At 32.2% G+C, this 27,029-nt stretch overlaps 1 protein-coding gene across 1 annotated transcript in view; it reads right to left on the bottom strand.

Annotated features, from left to right (window-relative positions):
- LOC140443148 (phenoloxidase-activating factor 1-like) overlaps positions 1 to 27,029 on the bottom strand; it is a 38,252-nt gene that overhangs the window by 2,503 nt on the left and 8,720 nt on the right. Inside the window, exons 2-5 of the mRNA XM_072534241.1 lie at positions 18,309 to 18,466; positions 10,734 to 10,929; positions 10,513 to 10,603; positions 7,426 to 7,622 (exon numbers count right to left, since the gene is read on the bottom strand). Coding sequence (XP_072390342.1) covers positions 7,529 to 7,622; positions 10,513 to 10,603; positions 10,734 to 10,929; positions 18,309 to 18,466 — 539 coding nt within the window. The 3' untranslated portion in view covers positions 7,426 to 7,528. The remainder of the gene's footprint in view (positions 1 to 7,425; positions 7,623 to 10,512; positions 10,604 to 10,733; positions 10,930 to 18,308; positions 18,467 to 27,029) is intronic.

The following is a 27,029-nucleotide window of genomic DNA, read 5'->3' as shown; positions in this document are numbered from 1 at the left end:
CTGAATACTTCACCACACTTTTGCAAAAAGCAGCATGAGAATCTACACCACGAACTGAACGCAAGTCAACACATACCACAAATATTCCCCTGCACATTCGCCAACTCAATGCTGAAAAACGTAGTGTGAGGAGAATCTGGCAAATATGTAGCAACAACATAGATCTACATATATATTTAATAGACTACGTAGGCAACTTGGAGTAGCCATCAAAGCCGGAAACAACGAACCCCTCGAACATTACATTACAAACCTTACAGTAAATGATCAGACGTTATGGAAGGCGACTAAGAAGCTTAAGAAACCATACACAACTAGCCCTTTCATACGTAAACCAAATGGCGAATTGGCCTGTTCCAACAAAGAAAAAGCGGAAGTCTTCGCTGAACATCTTACAACCGTATTTCAAACAGAGTCAGCAGACCCTGATGAAGAAGTGGAAGAACTAATTAGCGCAGCATATGAAAGGTCCCTCCCAATTAAAAGTTTTACTCCTACAGAAGTCAAGAGAGAAATAAGCAAACTCAATTCACGAAAGGCCCCAGGTTATGATTAAATCTCAGCGCAAGTACTAAAACGATTTTCTCGCACGACCATTACTTTGCTAACAGTTATATTTAACCTCATTCTAAGCTTATCATACTTTCCAAGAATATGGAAATTTGCTGAAATCATTATGATCCTCAAGCTAGGAAAAGAGTCTTGAAGAGATGAAAAACATCTTATCAACCCTTTATGCTACTCCCAACCGTATATTTTCTTTTGCTATTGTTCTGAAGCTATTTTCTTGTGGCATTTTAAATTAATTACTATTTAAATGGGAATAAGCCACAATTAAAGGTTAAAATACGTTTATTGACGTTTCAATTTCCACTTCGGAAATCGTTCTCAAAATACAAACATTAGTAAATTAAACAAATTTTGTTTTTGTTACTTAGTGAAAAAATTCTTCTAATAATTTAATTTTATCTGACTCATCTATATTGACAATTCAGACATACATTATACATTTTAAAGTAGACGACTTTAAAATGATATTGCCAATATTGTTGAGTTGCGTTCCTGGGACGACTTTACTTATAAGATAGTTCATTCGATTACATGAAATCAACTTTAACTTGAGAATATCCGTCAGAAAAGATCATAACATGTAATTCGTCTTTAAAAAGACAAATACATGCCATGATGACAGTAAAATTTTCCTGTTAGTGATTCCATAGTAAATTATGAGGGAAAAACCAGGAAAAAAACCTCATAATACTATCCCGACATGGTAAGTATTTGATCTTGCATTTAGTTTACCTTCAATAAATACCAAATTCCGATTTTATATGTTTGTTATTTAAAAAATATAAATGATGTATTCTCCATATGTTACTGACTTACCAATACTGGTATTTTCTTTTTAATAACTTCCTCTTTCAATATGGGTAACCAGATCCTACTACATTCTGCCGAGGAATTCGCGACACAATTGGTCTCATTTAGCATAATTAGAGCCGCTTCTTTGATTTTTCTCTTTTTACCATCCGTTTCTTTTAGGACTATATTTGAATCATTCCATTGAACCCTATGTTCATTATCCCATGCATGTTTACATATTTGAGATCTATCAAATTCTCTATTTTTAATATAGGATTGATGTTCACTTATTCTAACATTTAATGGTCTTGATGTTTCACCTAAATAAAACTGATCTCATTCACAAGGTATTTTATAAATGCAATTCTTTGTCCTTTCTTGTTCATTGTTAGGTTTGGTTTTGGACAAAATAGATCTCAACGTGTTTGTTGTTTTGAATGTTGTTGAAATGTTGAATTTATTTCCTATCCTTTTAAGCTTTTCCGATAATCCTTTTATGTATGGTATTGTTATTTTCCTCGTATTATCCCTTGTATATGCTGTAGGATCTCGTTCTAAGTTGTTTTGTTCTATTCGATCGATTGTTGAAAATTCCTTATTTATAAACGATAAAGGATAATCATTTTTTAATAAAACAGATGTTAACAAATGTTTCTCCTCCAAGAACGAATTTTCGTTAGAACAAGTAATTTTGGCTCTATCGTATAAGGATTTAATGATTCCCTTTTTAATATTAATATTGTGATTTGATTTGAAATTTAAATATCTGTTGGTGTGTGTTGGTTTTCTATACACCTGAGTTTCGTATCCAGTATCGTTCTTAGAGATTAAAACATCCAGAAAAGGTAATGTGTTATTATATTCCTTTTCCATGGTAAATGTTATTGTCTCTTCTTTATCGTTTATATCATTTAGGAATGTGTCCAACAACTCTGATCCATGAGGCCATATTGAGAATACATCATCTACATATCTCCACCATACTGAGGGTTTTAAATTTTGTTTAGAAATAATATTTGTTTCAAAATCTTCCATAAATATATCGGCTAATAATGGAGATAAACTAGAGCCCATTGCTAGTCCAAAACTTTGTTTATAGAATTCATTATTTAGTTGAAAATATGTATTATCAGTACATACTGTTATTAACTCCATTATAGCTGATATATTTAGTCTTGTTCTAGTTGCCAATGTATCATCACTCTCTAATTTTGTCTTGACTATATTTAAAGTCTTATCTAATGGCACATTCGTAAATAAACTATTTATGTCAAAACTTACTAAAGTATTATTTGAATTAAATTCAATATTTGATAATTTATTTAAAAAATGTTGTGTATTTTTTATAAATGTGTCATTTTTATTTGCAATTGGTTTTAAAATATTTAATAAAAAATTAGATAGTTCACTACAAGGAGAATTCATGGTACTACAAATGGGTCTAAGTGGCATATTCGTTTTATGAACTTGTACTCCATAAAAATGAGGGGTCTTACTGTAATGAGGTGTAATTAATCTTCTCTGATAACTGGGTAAACAACCTTTAAACTTGAATAAAGTTCTATATATTTTGTTTTCCAAAGGTTTTGTTGGATCCTTTGTTAATTTTGTGTAAGGTCCGTTTATTATTAGATCTTTAATTTTGTTTTCATATTGAATTTTATCCAATATCAGAGTTGCATTCCCCTTGTCTGCTGGTAGGATGATTATGGAGTCGTCATTTTTTAAAGTTCTTATAGACTTTAGTTCCTCTTTGCTTATGTTTTGTTTAATTTTAGTAGACTTTTCCAATTCAAGCTTACATAATACTCTGTATTCTTCCTTTTCATGGGTTGGTAAACATTGAGATATTTTTTCCACTGAGCTTATTTTGTCTAATTTTGGTATTGATGGCTGAGTAACAGCAAAGTTTAGACCCTTTGACGGTATTAAATTCTCCGTTGCACTTAAATGTCTATTTGATAGATTGACAACTGTCGCTAAAATGTCATTATTTCTATTTAGGTTATCTAAAGTGTGTATACTGTTTTGTTCTAATAGAATATTAAATTTATTTAAATGTATATCTCTTTGTTTAATATATGAATTTTCATAAACTATATGTAAACTAAAAATAATTTGATCAAAATCAGAATTTGGTATCACATCGAAAAGCAAATCTTCAATACTTACAATATCTTGTTCAACAAAAAATAAATTTGATCTATGATATTGTAACCTTTCGCGGATCATGGACAAGCTGGCTCTATGTAGAATGTTGTTCAACCTTCTGCTTGAATATGCTGGACGTAACTTCAAGCCCTTTGGTATTAGGTTGTTGTCTCTACATCTTCGTAAAAATTTGATTGAATTTTGACAATGTGCCAGTTTCTTGTATAGAATTTCCAATCTCCGAAAATTTTGAATAACGCTGGGCCCATAACGGTTTCTTAATATTGTTCTGAAGCTATTTTCTTGTGGCATTTTAAATTAATTACTATTTAAATGGGAATAAGCCACAATTTAAGGTTAAAATACGTTTATTGACGTTTTGAGATCTATTTTGTCCAAAACCAAACCTAACAATGAACAAGAAAGGACAAAGAATTGCATTTATAAAATACCTTGTGAATGCGATCAGTTTTATTTAGGTGAAACATCAAGGCCATGAAATGTTAGAATAAGTGAACATCAATCCTATATTAAAAATAGAGAATTTGATAGATCTCAAATATGTAAACATGCATGGAATAATGAACATAGGGTTCAATGGAATGATTCAAATATAGTCCTAAAAGAAACGGATGGTAAAAAGAGGAAAATCAAAGAAGCGGCTCTAATTATGCCAAATGAGACCAATTGTGTCGCGAATTCCTCGGCAGAATGTAGTAGGATCTGGTTACCCATATTAAAAGAGGAAGTTATTAAAAAGAAAATACCAGTATTGGTAAGTCAGTAACATATGGAGAATACATCATTTATATTTTTTAAATAACAAACATATAAAATCGGAATTTGGTATTTATTGAAGGTAAACTAAATGCAAGATCAAATACTTACCATGTCGGGATAGTATTATGAGTTTTTTTTCCTGGTTTTTCCCTCATAATTTACTATGGAATCACTAACAGGAGAATTTTACTGTCATCATGGCATGTATTTGTCTTTTTAAAGACGAATTACATGTTATGATCTTTTCTGACGGATATTCTCAAGTTAAAGTTGATTTCATGTAATCGAATGAACTATCTTATAAGTAAAGTCGTCCCAGGAACGCAACTCAACAATATTGGCAATATCATTTTAAAGTTGTCTACTTTAAAATGTATAATGTATGTCTGAATTGTCAATATAGATGAGTCAGATAAAATTAAATTATTAGAAGAATTTTTTCACTAAGTAACAAAAACAAAATTTGTTTAATTTACTAATGTTTGTATTTTGAGAACGATTTCCGAAGTGGAAATTGAAACGTCAATAAACGTATTTTAACCTTTAATTGTGGCTTATTCCCATTTAAATAGTAATTAATTTTCTTTTGCTTATAGTCTTTGGTTTGGAACCTTTAGCCACGTAATTACATATGAATATTAGTATTCATTCATACAGGATTGTACAAGGAGGATACTTTTCACACTCAGGGATTCATCAGAGCGGCTTTATTTTAACAAACAAGACATAAACCACGGTTAGGTAGGTGGGCAACATAATATATGATAAACATACAAAGGAAATGTTCATGCATACGATCAATTTTACACTCATACCTTCCTTTAATTTAATTTTTACAACAAATATCATAATGATTTTAAAAAATTTTTATATTGTCTTCACTTAATAGAAGATTTACGTTTAATGGTGTACTTAAACCCTCTTTTATCAATTCTTTTACCAGCCACGTGCTTTTATTACGATGTAGTGGGCAGTTGAAAAATATGTGATTTAAATCAGCTATACTAGTTCCACACTCATAGGTCTGTTGGGAGAACTCCTATTTTGTATAGATGTTTCGGAAAACATCCATGATCTACTTTTAATCTTAAGACAGTTGACACTGTATTTCTGCTTAGTGTAACATCTTTGTAAAATTGTTTTACAGCTACTGTTGGTTGTAATTTGTATAAATTAGTGCCTGTGCTTTCACCAAACTGAATCCATCGTCTGTCTCATTTAAATTGAATATGTTGTTTGATATAGGCAAGTAGGTCACATGTGTTGAATTCTTCTGTCACCATATGTGTTGTAATGGATTTTTAGCTATAGAATCAGGAATAGTATTGCCAAAAATATCTGAGTGTCCCTTAACCCATACAAATTTAACCCCATATGGATCTGATAGTTTTAGTAACTGTTGAAAAATTTCTAATATGAATATATTGCTATTGATTGTTAATTTAAAGTTTTGTAATGAGTATAATAGGTACTGACAGTGAATCACTGCTTATGACAATTTTGTTCCACTGGTTTTCACAGCACAATTCAAGGGCTTTGTATATAGCATAGGCTTCAGCAGAAAAGATGCTGGATTGATTATTTAAAATAAATGATCTTTTTATCTTCCTTTTTGCTACAAAGTAAGCACTGGTTGTACATGTTGGTGACTTTGACCCGTCTGTATAGATCACAATATGGTTTGAATAGCCACTTATGATTTCTGTGTGAGTAGTATAACAAAATTCGTTTTGGTATTTAGGAATAATTGTATTTAGGATATTTGTAGCTAGAACATTTGTTAGATGTGGTATATCCAACGATTCCCAGATAAGATTACAAGGGGAATTTATTAACTTGAGTTCGTTGCAAGTTATAACTGCTCTTGCAAGTGGTGGAGAGTTTTTTTTAATGAAAAATGTGAATGTTAAATCAGCTGTATTTAATTCATTATTTATTTTTCCATTATAAGTGCCACGATAATGTTGGTTTAGAAAATATTTGCTTGCCAGATATTCTCTGCGCAATGAGAGTGGGTTTTCAGATGCTAGAACTAGGGTGGCTTCATCTGGAGTATTATTCCTTGTGTATGTTGTACAATCTCGTTCTAAGTTGTTCTGTTCTATTCGGTCGATTGTTGAAAATTCCTTATTTTATAAACGATAAAGGATATCATTTTTTATTAAAACAGATATTAACAAATATGTTTTTCCTCCAAAAAAGAATTTTCGTTAGAACAAGCAATTTTGGCTCTATCGTAAAGGATTTAATGATTCCCTTTTTAATATTAATATTCTGATTTGATTTGAAATTTAAATATCGGTTGGTGTGTGTTGGTTTTCTATACACCTGAGTCTCATATCCAGTATCGTTCTTAGAGAATAAAACATCCAGACGACAAGGTAGTGTGTTATAATATTCCTTTTTCATGGTAAATGTTATTGACAATAACATGTACGAAAACAAGTTTATTGCAAACGCTTTCACAATGAACCTTCGCAGTAGTCGCATATATAAATTAATAACTTAAAGCCAATAATTTATTCCTTTACAACTGCTCTAAAGAACGTAATAAAAAAGAATGTCGTTCAAAATACAGGTCTTCGAATTTACACCGCACGAGTCCAATTCAAACCCTATAATGGGACACTCGATAGATTCCACTCAGTCTTTGGAAGACAGTATACGAGTCTTCCTTTTGCTGCTGAAGTATCATCCAATTAAGAAAATCCAATTATACCCACCGTATTTGCTGACCGGCTTAAAAGTTGTTTCCAAATTTCAAATCAAACTGTTTATTACCGCCTACAGACTTACTTGTTAAAATTTGGTTTCCAGATAACTACAATACTTTCTACATGCAAACTCCTCCTTGGACAACTCGCCTTCCCTCTCCTGACTCTACTGATATCAACCTATTGCGCTTAAGAAAATGAGAAACGCTAGCAAGTGAACTTCTTTTCAGGTGTCGCTATTCCTTACTCTTATTTGTCACTCATTTCTGTCCATCTTGTCTTCTTTATTTAAACCATTTTCTCTCAAGTCCTCTATCACATTTTAAAAAATGTACCTTGATTCGATAATTTTACGATTTTGCTTGTTAGAGAATTAGTTTATAAAGACATTTTTTTAAATAAAATTTTTAATACTTACTGTCATTAAACTTGATTTTTTTAACTCTCAACAGACCAATATCATTTAAAAATTGTTTAGAATCGAAGTTCGGATGTGAAATTATATCTTCAATTGCTACATCCTAAATAGGCTCGTTGCATTCTCGGTCATAACCACTGCCTGTACAGTCTATTCCTTCATTGGAAATGTCATATTCTCCAAGTCTTACACCTAACCTAAAATTTACATGAAGCAAGTTAATATTGGTTACCTCAGACAATTTGGAAACTTCAGAAAAGAAGTTTAAGAATAAAGAGACCTGGTGGTGACCAAAGAAATCAAAAATATTACATAGCAGTACGAACACAATATAAAAACATGACAAAAGCAATAAAGCATACTCTAATTCCTACACCAAATGGATTGTTTACTATGGAGGCCACCACAGTAAACATCTTAACGGAACACGACACCCTGAAAATAGTTTCAGCACATGTTAAATAGATACAGAAGAGCCCACCGTTATCATAGGAGACCTAAACGCGAGATCACCCAATTGGTACGACAGAGCAACAAACTGAAATGACAGACCGTTCGACTGTTGGACCGGTGGAACCAACATGATTCCATCGAAAAGACAGACTTCCCACTTTTCTGGATATAACAATTCTACATAATATAGGGCAACAATACGAAATACACTCACTAAATGAAGGGGATTCAACACATAATCCAATCTTACTGACCCTAGGAGCAATTGAAACAGAACAATTTCAACCCAACAAGAAGAAGAGAACTAGTTGGCCAAACTTTAAAAGGATAGTAAAAGATCGGCAATCACTCTGTCGGATTATCAATACGATATTTAGTATAAAAAAGGAACAGCAATTAATAATGCTGATGGTTTATCACGATTACCCGGTGGTGAAAATACAAAAATTACAGATTGTTTGTATTCATTTAGCTTGGTAGATCAAATACTTTTAAATGCTTGTCATATTTCGAATAAAACAAACAAGGATTTGCAGTTAGTAAAAGTAAAATATTTTATTTTATCTGGTTGACCAGGAAAGTGAGTGATAAATCCTTAAAACCATACTTTAAACCTAGAAACGAATTGTGAATGGAACAAAATTGCATCCTATTAGGAAATGAAGTATTTATTCCAAAAAAATTACAAGATAATGTATTGGACTTAAGTGATAGATTCGACCGTTACTTGATGGAAATTCGTTTAATCTAACAATAAAACATTGAAAACTTTCATTTTCAACTCTTCCACAAAATTTATTTTAAATTATTAGAGAGCAAGAAACCACCAAACCGAAAATGGACGTGGATATCTTCCTATAAAAAGATGAAAAACCAGATCAATTACTTCTTGTGTGGGAACAAAGACATTTTTGAAGATATAACTGCTCTCAACCGATTCACAACTGGCAGTGATCATCGTCTTTTAAGAGCTAGGATTCTTGTTAAGTAGACGAAAACCAGTAGAAACAGGCCACATAATTATTGTAATCAGATAGATCAAACTAAAATGCGACAGAAGGGAGATGAGTACAGAGAAGTCTTACGAAAAGAATTTGTAGAACATTATCAACAAGAATATTTCGACATGCACACAAATTATAAAGAAATGCAACGAAAGCTCTTGAAAGCAGGACTGACTGTTGCAAAGAAAACGAAAAATAAAGAAGACAGAATAAGTGATGGAACAAAACGGTTGATGGAAAAGAGACGCACATTTCTAAGCGAAGGAACGCGAAACACCGATGGTTTCAAAGAATTGAATAAACAAATAAAGAAGGGAGTAAAGGAAGATTTAAGGATTTACAATGAAAACAAGGTAGAAAAAAATAATAGAAAAGAACCAAGGCCTGAAATGCTTAAGATCAACTTAGAAAAGCCTATATTAATCTCACTGAAGAATAAAGATGGAAAAGAAATAAGAGAAAAGAACGAAATCCTAAATGTTACTCAAGCATTTTACCGTAATTTATATTCCTCAAACAAGAACCCAGATAACACTGCAAATGAAGATCTTAAGAGAAATATAACGAATGTCAACTCAGAAATACTCCCTAACATAGAATCCTTCGAAATAAAACAAGCTATGGCACAACTAAACAACAATAAGGCTCCAGGCCCAGATGTAATACTTGTAGAAATGTTGAAGGATGGGAGTGAAATTATTGTCGAAGTATTGGAAAAATTTTTTCAACGAATGTCTTCACAGAGGAAAAGTCCCAGATGATTGGAATGAAAGTTTGACAATACTTCTCTTCAAAAAAGGAGACAGGAGAGATCTGAATAACTATAGGCCAATCTCCCTGCTGTCATAAATGTACAAACTGTTCTCGATAGCTCGATAGCTATCAACCGGTAGAGCAGGCAGGATTCCGAAAGGGTTACAGCACAGCGAATCATCTTCTTACAATCAGAACGCTAATAGAGAAAGCCAATGAATATCACTTGAACTTATATATTAGCTTCGTTGATTATGAAAAAGTATTCGTCTCCATAGAACTTTGGGCAATAGAGAGAGCTATGAATAACTGCAGGATAGACTTCCGATACAGAATGATTATACATAATATAATCAACAGAGGAGTTCGCCAGGGAGATGTTATCTCACCAATGTCTTGTACGGGGACCGATAAATAATTTTCTGACTCCGCATCACTTTTAGAGTTATCTGCACTCATTGTCTGGTTAATAGTTACACCTAACGGCGTCTTTCTTTTTACAGCTTCCCCCATTTAGGGAGAGCTATTTGTACTCCGTACACTATATCACAAAAAAAAATTTAAACTAGTTTACAAAGTAGAAATTAAATAATTAATAACCGATACCAGCAATTTCACAGGTTTGGTTCATAGAAATACGTCTCGTAGCTAGCAAGTATATCACTGTAATGAAGAAAAATTCTTAAATTACAAATAACTCAAAACCATTATTTTCGTACTTACTGGTTTTACCTTATCACGGCAGAATTGTAAAGAGAATAATAGAAACAGCAATATTGTTGGTTAATTTAAAGCTTGGTGCTAGTCTACAGTACCGTCTACTTAACTCTGTTTTTTATAATTTGTAATATTACTGTCGTATTTCTTGTTTACTTACAATGCTGGTCTATCCTGTAAGCAATGGGCTGCCGTGTGGATATATCTATTATTGATAATTGATCCTGCACACTTAAACTCTGCTTTATTATCTGAAAGAAATTAACCAATAGAAAATTGTAATTATGTGTAGTAAAAGGAGATAGGTCTAATCAACTAGTAATAAAAGACAAAAATTGCAAGAATGAGAATTTTTTAAAAAGATATAATTTTTTTTCTTACCAGATCCTCTAAAACTCAGTAAAGACATCCATGGATATTCACTAAGTTCTGCATCTTCTCCATTTATCACTCTTATATGCGCTATATCCAAATAACCACAATCTTCGGGCAATAGCTTGTAGTTTTTATGTTTAGTAATATCCACATCGGTTGAATCCCCGTCACTAATGACTATTTGACTAGTAGGACAACACACCTTAACACATAAAAACATTAAATTGTAATAATTGACAATAGAATGCTTTTATTTTAGTCATAAGATTCGTTTTCTTTTATTTACAAAAAACCCGCTTCAACCTAATAAGGTTATTAGCAAAACGGTAACAGTTAATTACACTCAGCTTAGTAAATTAAAGTCTTTTAAAAACAAAAGTAGGTTATCTATAGTGCTGCCCTCATAAGCTAAAAGGCCCTAACTCCAACATTTTTGTAAATGTCTTTTATGGGCATTTATGAATCGGAAATAAAAATACACTTTGTCGTTAGAAAACCTTAAATCCATCAAAATGACGAGTTATTGTGAAATATATATTGGCCCTAAATCCATTTTGGTGTTATTTTTGTAAAAAGAAAGCCCTATGTAGCAAAAAAGAACTAAAAGTACCCCAAATCTACAAACATTGTTATTTAGGGCCTTTTTTCTTCTAATTACGCCTATGAATACAGAATTAAGACCGTCTTCTGTGAAATACCGCGGAATAGTTTTTGAAGTTAGGGTATTCTTTTACCAAATGTTATGGCGTGACTGGCTGTTTTGACGTGGCTTTTGCCAGTTTCATTCTCATTAATTGTTTGACGCTGACGAGTACTACTTCTTTGGTTTGTGGATTTAATTTTGTTTAGTTGTAATTTTAAGATCCCGTTTTCCCAAGAAGATATAATATCCATTTTATTTTCCGCATCATTTAATCAAGTAAGTTCATTCATATTATGTATTTAAAGATATTCAGTTATCAGTAAAGTTGTAACGTTAACCTCAAAATGTAATAGTCTAGGTTCTTGAATCTAATTTTGATAGACCAACATTGTTGCATAACTAATATTACCAATTTGGGCACAGTTTAAAAGTTGCTTGCTCAAAAATTGAAAACAATGTATATATATATATATATATATATATATATATATATATATATATATATATATATATATATATATATATATATATATATATATAGTAAAAACAGAAAATGAAACTTCTAAAATTACAGTTAAATAAGAGTAGGAAAAACTAACTTTATAAAAATAATTTATTAAATGAACGTTACACAAATACTAGGATATTTTAACAGAAATTAAAGTTGCGTTTCTATTTCTCACTTTAAAAAATTTAATAGTATTAGATTATCTTTCTGTCAGTTTGGATTAAGATTTTTATATTCTTACAGTGTCTAGTTTTTATATTAGTAACAAAAATTATAACATAAATCCAATTATTTGTTTTGAGCTAGTCAGTTCATCTTTTGCATAAGATCTAACGATTTTTTATATATTTTAGGTGGGCGGTTTAATAAGAATTTTAACAGTTTAAATCGTTGAAGCAATGATACCTAGACGTAATTTATCAAGAGTAGCTTTAATGCCATCGATGTTGTCTGAACAAAATCAACAACTCAATGATGTTCTCAATAAGACTGAATACAACTTAAAACAAGATCCGCTACCAATGGCAGATGATAGTGCAACTTCGTTAACTATAGAGGCTCAATTTGAAACCAAAATAATACCTGCTTATCCAGTGATTAAAGAAGATATTGACTCCTTAAATTTAGAAATAGAAACTGTAAACAATAGTGTAATCCGTAATAAAAATCCTCAAGAAAATGAACAGCAGTTAGATTTAGAACAAGAACCAGATAGAGAAAATAAGGAACTTGGTATTACAAAAAGTGGAACAAAAAGGATACGGAAGAAAACAAGTACAACTTTAAAAGAAAAATTACGAAACAGAATAAAGAAGACCATCCCACGCGCGATCCTTATGATGATAAATGTCGCTACAAATGCAATGTAACGCCGAATTTTGGAACAAAAATTTCACCGAAAGACGACACTTTATCGTCTTACACACCACTGCGCTCCCGGTAAAAAGACATCGAGGTATATCGCAAACCAAACACAATTCATTTCGATATTTTTTTAATGACCAAAAAGGCGAAGCGGTCAGGGTATGTAAAACATTTTTTCGAATGACTCTTGGATTTTTTAAAGAAAATAACTCAGTTATTTATGATACCATAACATCTGGTGACAAAAATACAATAACAGGTACAGCGTCAGGTGTAACCGACAAAAGGGGAAAGCATTCTAATCATAAGAAAATTGACAGAAGCGTCATTAGAAATCATATACAGAGTTACAACCCAAGTATTGCTCATTACAGAAGAGAACATGCACCGAATCGCCGATACCTCCCAAATGATGTGACCATTCAAAGGATGTATGATGACTTTAGACGAAGTGAAAACTTTGTGACTGTTCTTACGATTTAACAGAAAAGTTGTTAATGAACTCAATATATCATTCACTAAACTCGGTCATGAAGAATGTGGCATGTGCGTCAAGTTTAAAGAACATAATAATGACCACAGTCAGGAAAACATATCATCAGATTATTTGGTTTGCGTCTGTTGGAAGAGCCATATTGCAAAAGCTACAGAATGAAAACAATTATATAAAGAGCATACAAAACTACAGTCTTCCAATGACACCATGTTCTTTTGTGCTGATCTTCAAAAGTCATCATGTTGCCATGCATGGATTTCTTTAAAGAAGTCGTGTTTACTCGAAGAATGGTAGTGTTTAATAAAAGTTTTGTACCTATTGGTACTAAACGTAAGACCAAACCTCCCGCGGAATTGTGGCATGAGGCAATAAGTAGAAGAAAAAAGGAAGACATCCTAAATGTCTTTAACTCGTCTTTTTACCATTTCAGAGATGTAAAACATATTTGTATTTTGCTGGACAATTGCTCAGCACAAAATAAGAACTGGACTTTCTTTACCTTTTTGGTGTATATTGTTAATTATTGCATGGAGATTTCTGTCGACGCCATTGATATTTTTTATTTCGAACCAGGTCACACTTTTATGGCTGCTGACTCCTTTCACCATCAGGTAGAATTAGCTATGAAGCATAGTGGAAAAGTGTACGATTTCCAAGATGTTGTTAAGAGTGTTCAGGAAGCAAACTTAGGGAAAGTGGAAACAAAGGAGCTTAGTGGTGAGGATCTTTTCGCTTGGAAAGACTACACTTCCAAGCCAAAATTTACGCATCGTGGCAACTATAGCGTTCCGTATCTTACAGACATTGTAAAAATAATAGCTAAACGAGGCAATACAATTCTACTATATTCCACTAATTACCAAGAATCTAATATCAAAGTGCTAAATTTCTTACAAGCTAAATATATCAAGAACTTTCCAATGCCTGAGAAAACTAAAGGAGTAAGAGGATTTAATAAAGCTAAAAAAAAAGAAATAGTCGAACAAGTGTGCCCTCGTATGCCATCTAATCGCCGTGGATTTTGGTTAAGCATTCAAGATTCAGAGGAGCCAGATTTATTAAAAAATGACTGACGCTGAATGAGTCATAAAACCAATTTTTCCTTTATGTTACTTCGTTTTAAATTGTTTCATATTTTCAAATTTTTATATGTCTATTCATTTTAAGATATTACACAGTTCTTAAAAACATAAGTTGTATTTTCAATAAACCTTTTATGTTCAGTATGTATAAAATTAGTTAATTTTTAAAGTAAAAAGCTTTAACTTCCTATACGAGGGAGTTAGGGGTTCTTAGAATCTGATAAGTTAGCATCCAACTTTAAAATAAAAAGCCCTAAATCCGTTTTTCTCCTAAAAAATTTAAATATTCATTTTTTTTTTATTTAAAAACAAAACCACATCAACCGCGCAGGGTTATTAGTGGATATAATAAATACATGAAATATTACATTAAATAAAATTGAATAACTTGATGTCTTTTAAATAGCTTAACACTGTCGAAATTTTTTTTGGTGAGAACTGTCTTGAGATCATCATCTGTGAATCCGTGGGATCTTCTTTCTTCCTTGAATTGAGGACAATCAAGCAGGATGTGTTTCACAGTCAGTGGGTTAGACCAGCTGGAGCAGATAGGTAGTGGTTCTTTTGTTATTAGGTATTTGTGTGTTAAGGCAGTATGGCCAATTCTTAAACGATTAATAATGACTTGGTTTCTTCTAACAGAGAAGATAATCTCAGAACTTTTTCAGTGTATTTTAGTGAAAATCCAGATTAGTGTTTGTGTTTAATTTGTAATAGATAGGATATATGTAATAGATAAATAGATAGGACATATGTAAGTCTTTTATATATTTTATTTTGGTATAAACCAATGTAATTAAGTTTAGGATCCTTCGAAGCGGCGTCCTTTTTTTTCTTAAATAGCTAGAAGTCTTTCTTGTTGTTCTATTTGTTCATTTGTCCCAGTAGATTTATGAAAGTAACCCCTTTGTTTCATTTTTTTGTAGTTGCCCTAATCCAACCTCATTGCCATTTACTTATCCACAACCCCAGCTCTCCTAACAAACCCTGAGTGCCGTTCGCATACATTTCGATTTAGTTTTCTTGCCTATCTCGACCCCCATAATTTGAGTTCCTAATTTTCTACCCCTTATAATAGTACCCCATGTGGTAAGCAAAAATAATTTCGTTACAAATCTTTTGTAAAGTTGTGAAAGAAGTAAAATTGGTCGATAATTTTTCAGTTCTACGGTGTCTTCCTTTTATGTATTAATCTTATTTTAGCAGCATTCCATTGGTCGGGTATGTTGCCTTCGAATAGACATTTATTAAATAGTATTTTTAGACATGTGATGGCTTCTTCTCCGCCTTTCTTCAGTATTTCTGTTAGGATTCCATCGCTTCCAGGAGCTTTATTCTTTTTTTCATTTTTATTTCTTTTACTGCTCTTTCTATTTCTTCGTGGCTTATTTCGGGCATGACTTCTGAGTTGATATCTGTTATCTGCTTTGAGGAGTTAGGGAGATCGTTTCTGTAACGAGACAGATCGGCGTAGAACTTTTCAATTGAGTTTGCTATATCAGATTTACTTTTTTCTAGTTCATTTTTAATGGTTACTATATTTTTCTTTCCTAGTTTCGGTTTGGTGCATTTGAGACTTCGGTTTTTCTCTATGACTTGTTCTATACGGTTTTCTTGATGTTTTTTACAGTCCTCTTTTATCTGTTTTCTTATTACTCGATTAAGTTCCTTAAATTCTGCAGTGTCTCTTTTGTTTTGTCTCAGAAGATCTTTCCTTTGTTTCAGCATGATTCTACACTTATTTTGGATTCTCGTTTTCTGTTCGCGATTGCCACTTCTGAGCTTGCATTTAATAGTTCTTTTGTTATGACTTTATTGATTTCATTTAAGCTAAATTTATCTAGATTTAATACTTTCGCGGGTTTTAACTTGCTTTTATATTGTTCTGTATTAGATTATAGTTCATCTATGTCTATATTCCAAGTTTTTCTAAATTTATTTCTATTTTTATTATGTTTTATCTCTAATTGGGCTCTAACCATTCGGTGATCGCTACTTACTGAAGCCGTATTTATTTCTGTTACGTCCTGTATGATATCTGTTTTGTTACACAGTATGTAATGTACAGTACAGTATGTATTGCTATTTCGTTCCGAGTTTTTCCGTCTGGGGATAGCCACGCCCACCCATAATTTTCAGGGAGATGTTCTCGTTTATATTTAGCCTAATCATTGCAATTCTTTCGGATAGTCCTACGAATTGCTCTACTTTATGTGAATATCTCTTGGAAATTATAAATCCTACGCTATCTAGGCTTTGTTTTATCATTTTAAGTCCTTAATGTCTTCTTTGAGTTCGTAGACTTTTTCATCTTTGCTTAAGGACCTAATATTTAGAGTCAATCGTGTGGTTTTTAGCGATTTCTTGCACTGTATGGTCTACACACCTGGGGACCCATTCCGTTTGTTTTATATATCGCCATATTCCTGTTATGAGGTTTTTTATCCTTAAAACACAACGCTGGCTAGACGGCACTTACCACTTCCGCCATCCACACCGTAATGAAGGTATTCTTCTCCTTCGTGGCTGCCGTTGTGGACTTCATCCGTGACCCTGAACAAGGGACCCTAAGCAGGTACTAGTTTCCCGGGTCAGGAAACAGCTGACCTGGGTATTTTGGAATTGTAATAGACAACAATTGACTGTTGGAATTTTTATAATCCAAGGTAAGGATGAAGATATATTTTTGTATTGATATAAGAGTGGAAATTGGTTCCAGTTAAGTGGGTTAATTGCATGATAAATTTAGCAGGAATATGGGAGATTGAACTTTGAAGAGTAATTAGCCATGGATATGTCTAAAATAGTATTTATTAGTAATTAGCCATGGATATGTCTAAAATAGTATTTATTGGAATTCTTTTATTTACAGTTATGATAGAAGTGTAAATAAGGGTTATTAGCTGCCTACGAAGCTCTAGCGTGGGTTCACCTAGTTCATCTTGTATGTTATTTATCCAAAGGTTTTAACATTGTTGTGATGACAAATGCATATGCAACACATCCGTAATCAATTTTGGAACGAATTAAGGATATGTTTCACAAGAGTAGTGTTTTACTATCGACACGCCAAATTTTGTGAGCTAGGTACTATAACAAGTTAAGACCATTTCGACATGAAAGAACTAACTGCTGAATATGACTTTTCCAATTTAACTGTTGATCAAATATCACTCCTAGAAATTTTATTTTGTTTGTATAAAAAAGATTTTGGTTTTTAAGCATTAGATTCGGTTTATCCTCGATATGTCTTTTTGAAAATATTATACATTTTGTTTTATTAGAGCAAAACCTGAAACCAGTACTTAGGGACCAATTTATTAGTTTATTCAAATGTTCTTGTAATATTGACGCCGTACGATTAACCTTATTGCCTTTGTTGTAAATAATTAGGTCATCAGCATATAGTCTTGCTTGAACAGGTTTCGCAATGATTTTTATTATATCCTTTATTGCTAATAAAAATAGAGTCGGACTGATAATCGATCCCTGTGGGATTCCGTTTTGTTGTTCTCTAAGATAAGTTATAGCACCATTCGCTAGGACTTGAAATGTTCTTAGAAATAAAAAATTGTTAATGTAATCCAAAATATTTCCGTAATATCCCAATTTTGTAGAATATTCGACATGCGGTGTTTCCATAGCCCATACTGTATCAAATACTTTAGTTATGTCAAAGTTAATTGCCATAAATTTTTGATTATTTTTAAAAGCTTCGTGAATAGCGTTTTCTAGATCTATAATGTTGTCGTTTGTAGATAAGATTCGTTTTAAAATTACTTTTAACAATAAATTATGTTTCTCATCTCTCGTTTCATTAATTGCAGCACACTTTTATGGATCGAAAAATTAATACCCTGAATTGAAAAATTAAAAAAGTGGCGGAAAAAATCATGGTCAAACGAGTGACAACAAAAACATTATATGCAAAATTTATGTTCAGTATTTCATTTAAGATTATCAAATAACAATAATCCAGATAACCTACCTTTAAGTGGTCAGAGCAAAGGTAAGCCTTAAGTTGTTTCTTTGCTTCATCGGATAAGGGTCTTTCAACAGTTAGAAGAGCTGTCAGCATAGGTTGACATAATCTTATTGGAATACAATTTCCCATTTTTTTATCAGGAGTCGTACAGACGTCTCCATCTAAATAAATAAATTAAAAATAATGTACAATATCCGACATCATATAGTATACACACAATACAAAAATGTAAATAAAACAATCAAACAAAAAATCAAAGAAGCGAAGGAATTATACACAGTGTAGGTAAAAGTTTATGGTCGGTATGGTAAAATTTAACAGGATATCTAACACAGGTATAAAATCATCTTTTCAGCAAATAGACAAAGATAACAATCATATTTCCCCTTGGTCTCCCCTCCAAATTTCTTATTGACGCCTATTGCCCATTAGTGAGACGATTAGTTCCGATCAGAAATATTTTACATATCTCTGGTTCCGATCCTAATAAACCTAAGAAACTAGAGGTGGGTCGTAGACATTTTTATTGGAACCGTTTTTCGTAAACTGTAACTAGTTGATTGTTTACCAGTAGTTTCAAATAAGCGAGAACACAAACAAACATATTGGCTATATAGTGAAAGAAACTAACGAAAGATATATTTATTATAACTTGAAAAATAAATTAAACATTTACATTATACATAATTCATCAAAAATACACCATGGACTTAAGTCATCTTTATCAGTTTTTTTTGTACTGGTTGATTTTCAATAGTACCATCTTCTTTTTCTTTTTTTATAAAAGTAACCAGCTTCTTAACTCTTTCTTTTGTTTTTTATAACTAGGTATTCTGATTAATGAATGAGTTTCTATTTACGATTGATCTGCATTTTCGATTTCAAATCTTTATTGATAGTTCGTCAAAGGATTTAGTTATTGTAAATATAAAATTAAGAATTATTTTTCTTAGTCAAAATTATTGACCTAGCATAAGGATAATAATTTTATTTTCAAAAAATGCACATTTGTAGAAGATGCAGCTTATTAAATTTAGAATTTAAAACGGTTTTATTAGGCTGCTGCCATTTTTCTGAAAACCATAATTCAGAAAACATCGCTTTTGAAATTAGTGAAATTATTAATCAGTGGGGTCTAAAACGAAAAGTAAATTTTGCAGTAACTGATAATGCCTCAAATATGGTCAAAGCTATTAAAGATGTTTTGGAATGAAAACATTTAAATTGTTTTGCTCATACGTTAAATTTATTGGTGGAGGACGCACTTAAATGCTGTCGTGTACAAATAGATAAAATAAAAAGTCTTTTTTTAGATAATTCGGCAAAAAACACATTTCAAAAAAAGTACCTTATCTTCAGAAAGGCTTTTAAAGTATCAATAACAACATAACAAAGTTCCCAAACGGCCAATCCAAGACGTGGAAACTAAGTAGAACTTCCCTTATTACATGTTAAAAAGAATGACCGAGTTAGAAGAGGCAATCCGTTCCACATTGATATTAGTTAATTCAGACTTAGACTTAGACCAAATCTAAATAATGAAGACTAGATTATTTGTTCTCAACTTTCCCAAATTTTACGGTCTTTTAAAGAAATAACAAGTGCAATGAGTGGCCAAAAATACTTGAAGGGTAGTTCAGTGATTGTTATGGTACGCTGCCTGCAAGAATCTTGCAATAAAATTTTAGCAAACGGTAACCTTACATCCATGGTATCAGACGTAGTACAATTACTAATATCGGGTTGTATTGTTTAGTTTATTTTTATATATATAATTATATATATTATAATTATAATATTATATATAATATTATAATAGCCATTATGTTTGTTTATGTAGGTACTCTCTTACTTGAAACTACTGTTAAACAATCATAGTAACTTGTTTACGAAAATCGGTTTACGATAAAAACGTCAACGACCCACCTCTACTCGTTGCCTCTGTCCTTACTTTGATTCGGTGCTTTGACTAATCAAGAGATCGGGAGACGAGACGTTGCCAAATAATTTTGTATGAAACTTTTTTATTGTGGCATCATATGCAGTTTATTATTTTTAATGGGAATAAGGCACAATGTGACTTTAAAATAAGCTTATTTTGATGTTTAGATTTTTAATTCGGAAATCCTACTTAAAATACGAAACATTAATAAATTTTATTTATATAAAAAGATTTCCGAAGTGGAAATCAAAATGTTATATTACACTTATTGTAAAGTAAAATTGTGGCATATTCCCAATAAAAAACAGTAAGCTGCCATTTAAATCCATTACGCCCAAATTTGATTATCTTAAAACATTGTTCAAATGCTAAAATGACAACAGGTCAAATAAAACCAATAAGTTTGGCAACGTTGAATTTCACCTTTTTTTATTATTTCAACTTATTCATTTTCGGCGATATTAATCCCAAGTAACTGTAATAGAGCCATCTAAAAAATGGATTACAAAATGCCAGAGATGGTTTAGTTTCATTATAAATAAATAAATTTATTTATACTTTGATTGTCAGAGAAAAAAATGCCACTGATCCTCTAAAAATCATACGAACAAGCTAAATTTGTCTGAGAATGTTGATTTTTGGACCCTAAAAAATGCAAAAAAGTTTACTAATTTTACGCCCGATGGGGGCCATAGTCCCCCATCGGGCGCATCCCCGGGTGACAGATAGAGGAATGCCTCCCAGATATGGGTAGTAAGAGTGAACGGCTACGAATAGCATCTGACCTAGAGGGGGCGGCTGATACAGAACTCACCAACCCGTCTGGCAAGCGAGGTGTTTTAATGCCAAAAAAACCCTCTTCACGAAACATGTCAAATTATGAAACAAACGGAATAGGACCCCAGGTGGGTAGAGTTACTAACTCGGAATCTCCCACACCGGGAAACCGGTCCGCCTCATGGATTTTAAGGGAGGCAAATATTTGACAAAAATTAATGTAGGAACGTATAACATCAGATCTATGAACGAAGACACCAAAATCCACGAACTGGAGGAAGAACTGACTAAAATACAGTGGGATATTATCGGCATATCCGAAGTAAGAAGAAAAGGAGAACAAAAAATACAGCTAAAATCAGGAAATTTGCTATACTATAAAGGTAATAAAGAAAACACCAACAATGGAGTAGGATTTATAATAAGTAAAAGAAGTAGTCAAACACATACAACCTACCATGGGCATATTAGATAGAGTAGCAAACACAACGCTTAAATTAAAAAGAACGTCCTTAAAAATCATACAGGTGTACGCTCCAATAAGTACCTACAGCGATGAAGATATTGAACATTTCTACGAAGACATAACAACAGCTATGGAAGAAAAGAAATCAAAATTAACGCTAATAATCGGGACTTCAATGCCAAAATAGGAGAACAACTATATAAAGAAGAAGACAAAGTAGGACACCATGTAATGTATACGGCAAAAGAAATGATAGAAGACACACATTGATGAATTACTTGGAGGAGAAGCAACTATATGCAATGAACACATTCTGTAGCAAAATACTGGGGTGTGTAGGAGGAGAGAGGTATAAGAAGAGTGGTCTATATATAGGGGATAAAATAGATAACAATTAAGTAAAGAAGTATGAAAAAAAAATATAGAACGGAATGTGGCTAGGCTAGCAATGTAGGCAGGAGGATGACCACTAGAAACTCAAGGATGGATACGGCCAATTTGCATGCCTTTTAAAGACAGTAAATCAGGAAAATGTGTATGATGGATAGAAAAGAAGATAAGAAAAATGAATAGATATAATGAAAATTAACAAAGAAAACAAATTGAGGGCGCCAGAAGAGGGATAATACTCTAAAAAGAGTAACAGTCACTCTTCCAGGTATCGTATACTGCTAATATTAATTAAAGTTGATTTAATAAACAAAAATGCTGTAAATGTAAAAAGGTAAGGAAATATTAATAAAAAAATTATATGCAAAACAAATTCAAGTTTATTAAATATAACTTCTTAGATTCTGACAATCTCAAAATATGTTACCAAAAAGTATATGAAAATTTCACAATATAATATTTAAAAAAAAATGTTGAAAACAACTATAATAAAAAGTTGAAAACTAGACAGAATAACTCTGATATAGAGTGTACAACCTACATCCAGGTTAAACCGACCTTAAACAAAATAATGCTAACGTTGGAAGAACGTATAGCCAAGTAAATATATCAAACTTACCTACAATATGACCAACAATATTGTTAAACAACTCTAAATTCAAATATAAACAAATAATACATAAATGGGCACAAGCCAAGTTAAACAATTGAAACCGTCTATTATCCTGAAGGGATAATAACCGGAGTTAATAACACAAGATGAAATATAAAAAAAAATTAGTTAAGTAAACACATAATGAAATAATTAAAGTTAATAATGAAATAAATGGTTAATACAAAAAAACAATTTAAGATAATCTCTGGGTAGAATTTGAGCTCAAACTTACCGATACCTTACACCAAAGGGAGTTATATTAATTAATATATATATATATATATATATATATATATATATATATATATATATATATATATATATATATATGTTATAAAAAAACCTATAACTGGTGAAACAAGATATATATATAGTTCTGAAGTAAAAACCAACTGTCCCCCTAGGTGAAACAGTTGTCTGGAAGGATACTCCCGAATGGCTTCGGTGTCCCAGCGAAGTCCTCCTTGAGGTCCGAAATTAGCACGGAGCTGGTGCTAATTGGCTCAGTTCCAATGATTACGGTCCTGCCCTACCTCTAGGTGCAGGCTGGAGAAAAAATGAGGGTGGAGTAGACAATACTCCCTGGCTTGTCCCAATGACCCTGATTCTTATAGAGTTGAAGTGGTACTCTCCCTCGGATGTTCTGAGGGAAATTTATAATTCCATGGTAGGTGGCTGAAAATAATTCCCCGTTACTTCTAATCTCAACATTGATAAAAAAGAAATCAAAGAAGAAGTGAGGAAAGTTTCTTTCAGCATAAGAAATCGGAGCAAAAAGATAATTATGGTAGATAAAAAACCCATCCAATCGGATGTAGCGTGACCTTGCTTCACATAGAGTAAAAATATAATGGCCTTGGACAAAATACTATATTAAAATATGAAATAATGAATCTGAATAATAGGATATAGATAAAATACTCTAATGTTTATAATATAAAAAATTATTATTTACCAGATAGCTACTTAATTCCGTGCTAGAAATCTCACTTCACCTCCCGAGTTTCCGAAAACACCGTCAATTAAATTGTTATGGCTATACTTAGAATATTTAACTTCTTGAAGTGAAGGAAATTCTATGCATTAATTGGATTTTCTTTCGCTAACTGCCACTTACTTTGTACCACTTCAAACTCTCGATCAAAAGTGAATTCTAATTCCTAGTTTGTTAACCAAGTTAACCTAAAGCCAGTTTCCACTCCCCCTAATCTCCTGTCATCTCTCTCGTTCGCAATGGTACCAAATTAGATCAGAGTGACAACTTAAATTATTAAAAATACACACTTAATGGGCAAATGAACACTTAAAGTTAGGCAACCCATACTACATCTCTGAAATTATTTTAATATAAATTGTTTATTATTTTAATATAAATTGTAATAAAAGTAACGACTGTTACATTCCCCTACTAGTCGGGAAAAAAAAAATTTTAATCAAAAAATTTTTTTTTTTGTTCCTAAAATTAAAAGTATCAATAACTAAGTGTACTGGCCTAACATTCCACGTTGATCCGTAAGTTTACACAAAAAAAAATAACCACGAACTAAAGATCACGGGAAAAAAGAATGGTCATGGCGCCAGACACCACAAACTCAGATGACTCGAAAGTCGAATCAAAATCTCAATTGACTATATGCTTAAAAGCCAAATATTAACTAAATATACCAACTAAATTCTTGCTGACAAATAAATGTCGAATTGGGCACTAAATCCAAAATTGAACTATCCATGGACATCAGATCTATAAGACTAAGTATATCCAAGGACGAACAACCAGGCAAATGTATGAGCCAATTCAACCAATATCTCACCCGGAGATATACTAAACTAAGATCAAAGAAATCATAAACTAAATAGGTTAAGAATTGAACACTTAATCCAAAATTGAACTAACAATGGACACCAGATTCATAGTAGTATATCCAGAGAAGAACAATCAGGAAGATTTATGGAGCAATTCTCACCAAACCAAATAACACAAATAGTAATCTAAATCGTAAAGATACCAAAGTATATCAAAGACGTAATAACCAAAATAAATGTGAAATAGGACGCTTAATCCAAAGTCAGACTATCAATGGACACCAGATTCATAAAAGCATATCCAAAGAAGAACGACCAGAAAGATTTATGGACCCATTCACACCAATACTAAATCTCAAAACTAAATGAGGTCTACGTACACCCACATCTGGTGATACGAACCTACATAACCAAATAAACAAATAAGTGAGGAATCAGACACTGAATCCAAAATCGGACTATCGATGGACACCAGATTTATAAATAGAGCATATCCAAAGAAGAACGATCAGGAGAGGACCAATTCTCACTAATGCTAATAACTAAATTAGCTCTTACCCTCATCCGGTAATATGAGCCAATACCAACTAAGTAATTACAATAAAGCAAAACTTCCTAAAGTGTGAAGCAGCATTGTCACACTTATTCAGACTAAGTAATGTAATATGTAACTGAACTAAACCAAAGATAAAGATAAATACCTAAAGTCTAAAATCTAAAATGGACTAAAGGAATTCAGAGGCTAAATAAATTTTGAGTGTGCTGGTATTCGCTAACTATAGCATGTGGCTACAACAGATGTATGAGAATAACCAGACACCGATAAAATCCCAATAGAAATCCTAAGAAAATATAAGTGGTGGACTTTTCCTATAATACCATTACTAACGATAGAAAAAAAATATGTCGAGAACAAGCAACCAATTTTGAACAAAACTGTAGATTTATAACAAGTTCTCGCAGCATGGAATTATCCGGGAATAGTCCTAAATCTAAACAGCAATTTATGCCTAAGGAAAGAAGTGGGATTACACTAAGAGAACAACTCATTTGTCTAAACTCTTAAATAATGAAAATGACTAACTTGACATGTGTAGGGATAGTTAAAGAAAAAAACATAACCTGAAGTAAGATAACTAATATGAACTAATTAAACTTCCCTATCAAGTTGTGAAAAGGTAACTGGAATATTTGGACAATCACACAAGAATGGTTAGGACATGTCGCGAGCATTTCCTGACCAGAAATATTATGAGGCATAAACATCTGCCTACTCTGCAATAAACACATATAGTACGAACCTAATTGAGCAGCAGTGATCAGTTGCTGAGCAACAATCTCGAACCCACGTATTCACTAAAGCTGAGTATTGACAGATTCATTGACAGAAAATTCAGAAGAATAAATAAGAAGAAATAAGAAGGACACCGGTCATCCTTACCTACTTCAAAATTCCAAACTAATTCCAGAACCATCCTGTATATGGAATCAGGACATAAATTATTGTAGAGTATTTAAGATTTTCGTGACAAGTAAGTATAAAGCAGACCAAAGATAAAAAAAAATCACAACATCTTTCCAAATTGGCAAATATTGAACAAATATATCAAAACAAATACTAAGGAATCAAATATCAAAAATATAACACACAATATATGATCCAGTAGTGTAACAACATAGTTCCATAGTTCCTTATCAGTAATAGGATTAACTATAAGTATAAATCTAAATATGTAAATATATACTAAACAACCCTCGTATCATAAGAGGTTAAAAGGAGTAATTCTCCTGGGAAAATTAGTACTTAAGAATATTAATTCATTATAAAGTGCATCATTTATAATACAAAAAAAAAATGGATAAGTCATACATACTAATTATCTAATAAGTTATAGAAGTCATTAACCAATGCCAAAAGATACAAAAAATAGCGGTGTACCTACGTTATCTGGTGATTAAGAAAATCTTAGACTAAAATGCAAAATATAATCAAAATAAGCTAAACACAAACAGAGAAAGAGATTAGTTTAAACGAAAGTGTTAAGTTAGTCTTCTTCTGAGGATGAAGAACTAACCTCGTCGATGGTGTTATCAGGCAGTAAATCCTTTACATGAAATTGACCAATTCGTTTGTTGGACGAATTGTCCCTTAATTCATATACCAAAGGAGATATTACCCTTACAACCGTACACGGAATGTATTTCTGGCAAAATTTTGCCGAAATAGCATCACCTTTACTTGATTTTACAAAGTTTCTCTTTAAAACTCTATCGCCAACAAAGAATCGCAAATCTCTCTTCCTCAAGTTGTATTGACTTTTGTTCCGGAGGTAAGAAGTTTTTAACTTCTTCCTGATATCAGCAAAAATTGGAGGTAGAGTCTGAAGGTCATCTAGACGATGAAGTCTCTCGGATATTTGAGGGAGATTTGCGGAATTTTCAGAAATTAACCCAAAATAGTCACCAGATAAAGCAATGTTTCTGCCAAAATTCAAGTATGATGGGGAGCACTGTGTCACTTCATGGACAGAAGTCCTTATGGCTTGAGCTATGGAGTGAATATATTGATCCCAAGCTCTATGATCTGGGAAAGTGTATGATCTCAAGGCTGTGACAATACTTCGATTCACTCTCTCAGTATGGTTTGCTTGCGGATGGTACGCAGCATTATAAAAGATCTTCTGAACCTTG

The sequence above is a fragment of the Diabrotica undecimpunctata genome, chromosome 6 (assembly GCF_040954645.1).
Source record: "Diabrotica undecimpunctata isolate CICGRU chromosome 6, icDiaUnde3, whole genome shotgun sequence".
Lineage (NCBI taxonomy): Eukaryota > Metazoa > Arthropoda > Insecta > Coleoptera > Chrysomelidae > Diabrotica > Diabrotica undecimpunctata.
This window is presented reverse-complemented; position numbering and strand designations above follow the sequence as displayed.